The sequence below is a fragment of the Lynx canadensis genome, chromosome A3 (assembly GCF_007474595.2).
Source record: "Lynx canadensis isolate LIC74 chromosome A3, mLynCan4.pri.v2, whole genome shotgun sequence".
Taxonomy (NCBI): domain Eukaryota; kingdom Metazoa; phylum Chordata; class Mammalia; order Carnivora; family Felidae; genus Lynx; species Lynx canadensis.
The window spans coordinates 109,039,849-109,048,927 of NC_044305.1; the positions used below are offsets into that span (position 1 = coordinate 109,039,849).

Below are 9,079 nucleotides of genomic sequence, written 5' to 3' on the forward strand. Positions count from 1 at the left end.
GCCGTGAGAAGCCCGAGGGATTATGAACCGGAGACGACTTTCCAGGAGCCGCGCACGCGAGGCAAAGCTCCGCACGCAAGGGGGAGGCGACTGCAGAGGAAACTTTTCAACCCCATAAAGTTCGCAGGCGCGCGATCTGCTCCTCCCGCTCCTCCTCCCCCTTCTCCCTCCTCCCCTCTCTCTGCTCCTCGCCCCCCTGTTCGCCCCGGCTTGGCTCAGCGGCGGCGCTCGGACTCCGCCAGCGTTGGGCCCCGAGCCTGGCAGTGGGCGGCGCCACCTGGGGTGGGGGTGGTGGCTTGCTGCGCGGGAAACCTCGCGGCCAGCTGCGTCCCGCCAGCGCTGGCCTTTGTGTGCTAAGGACGGTCGGGGCCCCGGGGCCGCAGCCCCGCGTCTTCAGGGATTCTTGATCTCGCCGCCCGAGGTGGAAGGAGAACTTAGCGTGCCAAAGGGCCTCATCCGAGGGGCCGATTTGTTTGCAAGAACGTTAAATAAATAAAATACTAGGGAGGCTGTAAGGCAAGCCGCCACCACAACCCGGCTTTCCATGTTCCCAAGCTGACAGGTTCCCTCTCCCGGCCCGGGAGCCCGAGGATTCCGAGCGGGTTTGTCCTGAGAACCAAGCTCAGTCACCCAGAGGGGGGTGGGGGTGGGGGTGAAGGGTCGTTGCGCTCCGGGGAGGGAGGCCTGCTCCCATGGAAATGCCGCGCGACCGGCAGGTTCTGTCCCCAGCGCGCTTCCGGGAAACTGCACCTTCGATCGGGAGGGACTGATTAGACTGGTTTTCTGGCGGACGGTAAATTCGTAAAGCCAAGGCCGTCGGGGAGCGCCGCGAGCGCCTCGCGTGACCTCCCGAGCGCGGCGACCCAGGACTTGGCCCATCCCGGCGCCCCGCCCCCCGTAAGCCCCGCCCCCCACCAGGTTCTACTCCGCTACACACAGACCTTAGCAGCCAGATAGGAGGGGTGGCGCGTTCGGATCCTCTGGCTTGACTGTGTGCAAACGGGCCACTCCCTCTGCGACCCCAGCTGTCAGAGACGAGCGGGGGGCGTGAAGGCTAGGAGTTGACTCCACTCATCGACCCCAGTCCAAGTGCGCATGCTGTGGGAAAACCCCCAGCTCTGCCGAGGCCCCAGGTGCAGCAGGGCTGGGCAAAGGAGGCACCCTTCTCGGTCCTCATCCCAATCCCAGCGCCCCTGGCTCGGACGACACCTAGAGGCTCCAGAGTGGGTGTTCAAGCTCCCAGAGCAGCAGGTGTCCAGGCGAGGCCTCCGACTTCCTGGAGACGTCTTGCTCTCCACGAAGGCTCCAGCCCTATTTCGGACCCGGCCATCCCGCGCCGCTGGAAACCGCGCCACCTCGCAGGTCAGTCTATCCACGGAGCCGCCTTCCCCCGGCTTCAGGGGGAACTGAGAAGGGAACTGAGCGCCTCCGCCTTGATTGCCCTTCGGGTTGTCCCGAATTGCCGGAACCGCTACGAGGCAGGGGTTGGGGTGGGGACGGACAGTCCGGGTCACTGAGAGGACGCGCTCCTTCCCTTCTCCTTTGGGGAATGGGTTTGGGATTCGGGAAAGGCGCGTCCTCTGCTGCTTCCCCAGTGAGCCCTCCCTGACCTGCCCCACGCCGGACCTCCTCTCTTCCCAACAGCGCGAGGGAACCCGACGCCTAGAGGGTAGGGGCGTGGGGCGCCCGCTCCTTTCTCTGCACACCTGAGTGTCACGCCTTCGCCCTTCTCTCTCCAGCATGGCCACCGGCCTCGTCCCGACGCTCCCCTGCAGCCGAGCGCGCTGTCCACCCAGCAGACCACGCTCCTGCTGCTCCTGTCGGTGCTGGCCGCGGTGCACGTGGGCCAGTGGCTGCTGAGGCAGCGGCGGCGGCAGCCGGGGTCCGCGCCGCCCGGCCCCTTCGCCTGGCCGCTGATCGGAAAACGCGGCGGCGATGGGCCCGGCGCCGCACCTCTCGTTCGCGCGCCTCGCGCGGCGCTACGGGCGACGTCTTCCAGATCCGCCTGGGCAACTGCCCGGTGGTGGTGCTGAACGGCGAGCGCGCCATCCGCCAGGCGCTGGTGCAGCAGGGCGCCGCCTTCGCCGACCGGCCGCGCTTCGCCTCCTTTCGAGTGGTGTCGGGGCGGCCGCAGCTGGCTTTCGGCCAGTACTCCCAGAGCTGGAAGACGCAGCGGCGCGCGGCGCAGAGCACCATGCGAGCCTTCTGCACGCGCCAGCCGCGCAGACGGCGCGGTCCTCGAGGGCCACGTGCTGGGCGAGGCGCGCGAGCTGGTGGAGCTGCTGCTGTGCGCGGCAGCGCGGGCGGCGCCTACGTCGACCCGCGGCCGCTGACCGTGGTGGCGGTGGCCAACGTCATGAGCGCCGTGTGCTTCGGCTGCCGCTACCGCCACGACGACGCGGAGGTTCCGCGAGCTGCTCAGCCACAACGACAAATTTCGGGGCGCACGGTGGGCGCGGGCAGCTTGGTGGACGTGCTGCCCTGGCTGCAGCGCTTCCCCAACCCGTGCGCACCGCCTTCCGCGAGTTCGAGCAGCTCAACCACAATTCAGCAACTTCGTCCTCAACAAGTTCCTGAAGCACCGAGAAAGCCTCGCCCAGCACGGGCCGCCCCCCGCGACATGATGGGACGCCTTCATCCTCTACGCGGGGACTGCGGAGGCGGCGGCGGGCTCGGACGACGGCGGCGCGCGGCTGGACATGGAGTACGTGCCGGCCACTGTCACCGACATCTTCGGCGCCAGCCAGGACACGCTCTCCACCGCGCTGCAGTGGCTGCTCATCCTTTTCACCAGGTAACACCTCCAGGAGGCGTGGGCCGGGCCTTCCTTTCCTCCCCTGGAAAAGGCTAGAATGTGCTGCGGTCGCGACGGACGCCCAGGGTTTGGGCAGGGTTTGGGGTTTCGCGACAGGTCCCCGTCTCTCGAAGCAGAGATCGCGGCCGGAAAGCGCAGCTCGGGAAGGCAAGGTGCGGGCTGAGACCGCGCGCGCGGCCCGCATCTTTGATCTTGTCGCCCGCTGCCTCTCCGAGTGGGGACACATTTGTGAGAGCCCCGAAAGGCAGGATCTTTTAAGTGTCTGCAGATCAGCCCCGATCTCTGCCTCCCCGACACAGCAGAGGCAAAATTGGCACGCTTCCGAAAGAAAGGGTAACGGGCAAATATGTTCAATAAACACACGAGCCTGATGGGCTCGGCCTGTCACCGGCGCAGATCCGAGGCCGCCCAGCCCCGGCGCTGCAAGCCAGCCGCGCGTCGGGCTTTGTTCCCGGGCAGAGGAAGTGCTCGGAGGCCGGCCCCGCCAACCGTGAACCCGCACGGAAGCTTTAGGAAGGCGGCCAGAAACTAGCGGGTTGCGCTGGGTTAACGAAAACGCCGCGCTAGCAGTGTGAGAAGTGTCTGGGTAAAAAACCGGAGAAAACAGTCACTTTTACCGAGCGCAGAGCAGCGTCTCGAAAGGCAAACACGGTATCAGGAGGCGCCCGCGGACGGACTTTTCTGGTCCCTGGGCCAGGCTTGGTTTGCGAGCCGGTCGGCAGTGCCACGTTGATTAAGGTTGCCGACCTCTGGGAAGGAAGCCCTGCACGCAGGAAGCAAAACAGGTTGCTGGCATGGGGTTTTGCCAGACGTAGAACTAAAAATAAATTACACATTGGAATACTTCTACTAAAAGATAGCCACTGTTTATCTGAAATTTAGATTTAACAGAGCAGCCAGGTTTTGTGGGCATCTCTGCTCCAGGGGCAGATGTCTCACTAAAGGCAAATTTTGGTTGCCTTGAGAGAGCAGAAATCCTGGTTGTACCATTTCTTGGTGTGCAAGGAAGTGGTGGGTGGGTGTGTGTGCTGAATTTGTTGGTAACCCAGAAATGGAAGGCAAGGAGCACTTCTTTTCTTATTAGAATCCTGCAACCTGTGTGTCCTTAGACTGTGCTTCTGCTTTTATAAATTGAAGTTTTTGTATATTTAAAATTGCTTTTCAGCATTAAGTCCCCAGAAACACTATGAGCAATGAGCAAAATCAAAAGAAGTCCGTAACAGATCAGGAAGAAGACATCCCAAAATGAGAGCGATGGGTCGTTTGCACCCGCCATAAACATCTTTTGAAACTGCCTTTTTTTTTTTTTTTTTCATTAGAGACTGAATTGGGCAGCCAAAGTAAATAAAACAATTTGGAGTCACTTTCAGTTCAATGTAGCTGGTGAATACATTTTTCTTCAATTTAGCGAAGACAGTAGGACAGGGATTGGCAAATTACACTGCTCATTTTGGATGTAAGTTTTTTATCGAAATACAACCATGCCCACTCATTTATGTATGCCTATGGCCGCCTTCATAGCGCAAGGCAGAGCTGGCTGGTTGTGACAGAGGGTTTGGTCTGCAAAGCCTAAAGTATTTACTATCTGGCCTTTATGAAAAGTTTCCAGACTCCTGAAGTAAGCTATTCATGAAGCAGTTTTTTAAATCACCCATAATTTCATCCCATACATGCTTGAATTATTTTTCAGAGATGCAATAATATTTACTTTATTTTTTAACTTCTGGCATTTTCACTTATTGTAATGGACATTTCCCCATCTTTTAAACTTTATTGTAGTGACTTTTGACGGTTATCTAATATTTTTGCCGTAATAACACCATTATATATAATCGCTTCTTTTAACATTGTTGACTGCCTTTTAAAAATTTTGACTGTTGTTGTAGTCAGATATGTTTGCACCTGTCGTTTCCTGCACATACATTTCTGGACATGGATTATTGGCTTTAAAAAAGGAGTGGGGAGGAGTTAACTCCTATGCATCTTGCTTAGTGCTAAGATTTTGTTTTCCAAAAGGACAGTACTATTTGTATCGCTGACAGTGAATAAGCATTACAGCTTGTACCATAATCTCTTGAACGCTGTGAATTTTCTTTTAAATTTAGACGCTCTGTACCTTTATCTGTTGGGATACCAGTTTGTATGAAGAGAGGGCAGTGTGTCTGCTGGAATTAAAAGGAAGATGTGTGTGTTGGGCGGAGGAAGGACCCATTTGGGGGGCTGCTTTTTTATTTTTATGGGTCCTGGGTGGTTTTGCCACTGTAGATTTATTACCCCATGAAACTTTTAATGATATTTTATTACTGTTTGTTTAAAGATAAATATATTAAAATTATATATTAAAATATTCTCTTTGACCTAAATGTTTTTGTTTTTTTTTTTTTAATGATTTTAAAAGAAAGGAGAACATTTCCATGGGCTCCTGAAAAGTATTGTGGGTCCTTGGCATGGTCTGCTGTGCCTCATGGAGAAGTTGGCCTTGTCTGTTTGGAGCTTTTTCAGGCTGAGGAAAACTTAGACTTTTTCGACTTACAGTAGGAAGAGAACATTAGCCATGTGAGGCTTATTATGGGAAATAGAGCTATTAATTCATCCATCATTTTAGTTTTTGTGTGTTTGTTTGTCTGGAAATGTTAATTCCAGCCACTGATTCAGACAAGAAAGTGGAATTAAATGGTCATGTGCTTTGTAGATGAAAGAAGAATACTTTTCCCCACTCATTTTCTCCTTCTGCATTAACCAAACAGGTATCCTGAAGTGCAGGCTCGGGTCCAGGCAGAACTGGATCAAGTCGTGGTAGAGACCGCCTACCCTGCCTGCAAGACCAGCCCAACCTGCCCTACGTCATGGCCTTTCTTTACGAAGCCATGCGCTTCTCCAGCTTTGTGCCCGTCACCATTCCTCACCGCCACCGCCACCAGTGCCTCCGTCCTGGGCTACCACATCCCAAGGACACAGTGGTTTTTGTTAACCAGTGGTCCGTGAATCATGACCCGGAGAAGTGGCCTAACCAGAGGACTTTTGATCCAGCCCGGTTCTTGGACAAGGACGGCTTCATCGACAAGGACCTGGCCAGCAGCGTGATGATTTTTTCAGTAGGCAAACGGCGGTGCATTGGGGAAGAGCTTTCCAAGATGCAGCTCTTTCTTTTCATTTCCATCCTGGCTCACGAGTGCAATTTCAAGGCCAATCCAGACGAACCCCCGAAAATGGATTTTGATTACGGTCTGACCATTAAACCCAAGTCATTTAAAATCAACGTCACTCTCAGAGAGTCCATGGAGCTCCTCGATAGTGCTGTCCAAAAGTTACAAGCTGAGGAGGACTGCCAGTGTGAGGCCAGAAGCAAGCTGGAATGTTAGAAGTACTCAGGTTTGGGGGGATAGGGAGTAGAATTTTCTAGCTCCTCTGTGTCACTTTCTCGGTTAGCCTCTAAAGTGAGCATAGACCAGCTGACCCCCAGATGATGTGCTTGACACATGTGTGCTCAGACGAGCACTGGGCTGCGCACGAGCTTCTAGAAGATTTTTTGAATCAAAGAATTAAAGGGTCCAAAGAATTTTTATGCATAAATCAAGGGCTGGTAACAATAATTTCTTGAGGGAGCATCCTTTGGATTTAAACACACATAAGCAATAGACACAAATGACCTGATGAAGAAGTGTTTCAGTAAAAATGCCTTTGTGGGTGAGATCCAAGATTGATGTTCTGTGTGCTGAGATCTGGTCCTTAGAAAATCACATTAAGCAAAGTTTCAAAATATATTGTTGAATACACAAAGGCAGATAATTTCAGTATAAGCCATGTGATTGAGGGTGATAAGGGAAAAGTAAAGACCAGAAATTCCTTTCTTCACCTTTTCAATAAAAAATAGTTTAGTTAAGCTCTAGCGTCTATGGATGGATTTATCTTTTTGCCTACCGATATGCTTTCTTTTTTGCAAAAGTCATAAACTCATTTGCTTACAGAGAAATTTAATAGTGGCTGATTTAGTGATTATAGTAAGTTTCAGTGATTTACGATGAATTTTAAAGTGTAAGTTGTTCAACTGTAAAAAATTCCAAGCCGAAGTCATACCTCTGTTGGTGGCCAAAGTACAGAATTTCAGTTATGAGCAAAACAAACAAAAACCAACCAACCAACAAACAAACAAAAACAAAAACAAATCAACAACAAAAGATTTACCAGCCCAGCTAAGCTTTAAATGATGTGATTATAATGCACTGATGTCATTCAGTCTCGTACTTTAAAAATAAAGTCACCAAATACTATTCAATACATATATAATTATTCATAAGCAATATGTATGTTATTGTATTATTAAATAGTATTATTTTTGTTAAGTAAAGTTTGAATAATGTTTGTCTTTCCAAAAGAAAGACCAATCAAAAAGTTCAATTCAACCAATTTTGGCTCAGATACGGGAAACAAGCCTGTTTCGACATCACGAAAACCAAGTTGAAGCAAAGTCTGTTCTCTGATCCACAACTTGAATGAGAACTGAGTAATTTCAGGATTGGGTCTGTACGATGTGTTCCTTATTTTACAACATATTTTCTAAAATTATATCCTCAATCCAGAGTCGCCTTGTGAAATTGACGTAGTGAATATGCCACAATTCTAAACTCTTGGCATGCTTCAATTTGAATTTAATCGTAAAGCCATTCTGATTGTTGAGTTCCAGTCGAAGTTACTGGAAATACGGCCATTATTAGCCTGTGCAAAGCAGAGAAATTTAACCAGTGTCTGCCTGATGAATAGTGAAAAATGCAGTGACTTATCTGGATGTTCTCTTTATTAGAGACCAAGGGAGAAACTTCCCATCATAACAGACCTAGTTTTTCTTTTAAATGATTTTTTTTTTTTTTTTTTTTTTTTTTTTTTTTTGTAATAGCATTCATGTCTGTGTTTGGAAAGTCAGAATCCGAAGGTAGTCTTGGGAGGCTGTTTTGAAGATTCCATTATGTTCCCGTGGAGCTGATCAGATCAGGCGGGCTGTTCAGGATGGTCAACCCAGTGAGTGGTCACTTTGGAAACTGTGAAAACATAAAGCCTGAACGAAATGTATAGGTTCTGTTTATGTAAGGATCCTAAAAACGGAAAAAAAAAAAAAAAGTGCTGGAAGATCGGAGGAGTACAAAGTGAAGGTTAGAGCTTTAACTTTCATTGCGTGTGGACTTCAGAGGAGACATGCAGTGTCCTGAAAGCTTGCTTTTCTTACGTTGTATGAAGATCTTTGGAATCTTTTCATCAAAATTGTAAAAGAGGAAGGAAGAAGTGTTTGGCGGTCGTGTGGAGGGGTGGTGAGAAAAACGAGCGAGAAATGAAAAGGAAGAAAAATGGTTACGCATTTCCCCACGCGTTCCACATTAATTAATCTGAGGCACAAAAGTTGAAATACGAACATTTAGAAATAAGATACTTTGTGGGCCAACGTTAAATCCCAAGTAGACTTTTAAGAAAAATCTACAACACAGAAGATCTGTTTTGTGATTTGGAATTATTTTAACAAAAATTTCATGGAATCAAATCTCATAGTGCTGCCTCTTGAATATGGAGAACTGTGCCAGTTATTTTTAAAGGCAACTAAATTCAACTGTAGAGGTCAGGCTTACCCAATGTGTTTAAGTTTTTTTTTTTGTCACCAGCTATTCCAAAACGTCATCACCCCCCTTGCCCTAAGCAGGGCTGAGACCATGATTTTAGGTTGCCCTAGCCTGCTGACTGTGAGACGTGTGGTAGCAAAAGCAATCGTGTGCCGATCTGGACTCCTCATTAAGTCAACCAAATACAGATGTGCTATAATCTTGTTTTGTGTGTGTAGGCTCAGTTCATCCAACAATTTTGGCAAGGGAAAAGCCCAGCTTATATACGAGGAAGTAAGGTGGGCTCTTGGAGGTTACCTGGCTTATTTAATACAGCCTAGTTGATTGTATATTTTATAACCTCGTTAAAGGAAGGAAAGCAAAACCAAAAATAAGCAAAAATAACCACACTTGGAGACTACGATAATGAGGCTACTGGCTTAATCAGAAAACCTTATTTTATTTCTCCCGGAGAAGGAATCTATTTGCTGGTCACTATTGTAGTCAGAATATCTGCTCCAGGTTATTGTAATAAAGTATATTGTTTATTAAATGCTTCCTTTATATATGAAGCTTTGACTTTGTAAGAAAATTGCTTTTTCTCCAAACAGAAAGATGTCTCAGGTTTGTCTTGTGGGTTATCGGAAAGCTTTTTTTTTTTTTTTTTCCTGAAAGCTCT

The 9,079-nt window shown here is 49.6% G+C and overlaps 1 protein-coding gene across 1 annotated transcript; it reads left to right on the forward strand.

The window, feature by feature from the left end:
• The first annotated feature begins 923 nt into the window (after positions 1-923).
• LOC115510918 (cytochrome P450 1B1) lies at positions 924-7,108 on the forward strand. The gene is given in 12 exon segments (XM_030311284.2): positions 924-1,362; positions 1,740-1,922; positions 1,924-1,983; positions 1,985-2,233; positions 2,235-2,285; positions 2,288-2,404; positions 2,406-2,438; positions 2,441-2,504; positions 2,507-2,539; positions 2,542-2,794; positions 5,563-5,606; positions 5,609-7,108. Coding segments are annotated over 12 exon segments (1,923 nt in total). The 5' UTR covers positions 924-1,095; the 3' UTR covers positions 6,178-7,108.
• Positions 7,109-9,079: the final 1,971 nt, after the last annotated feature.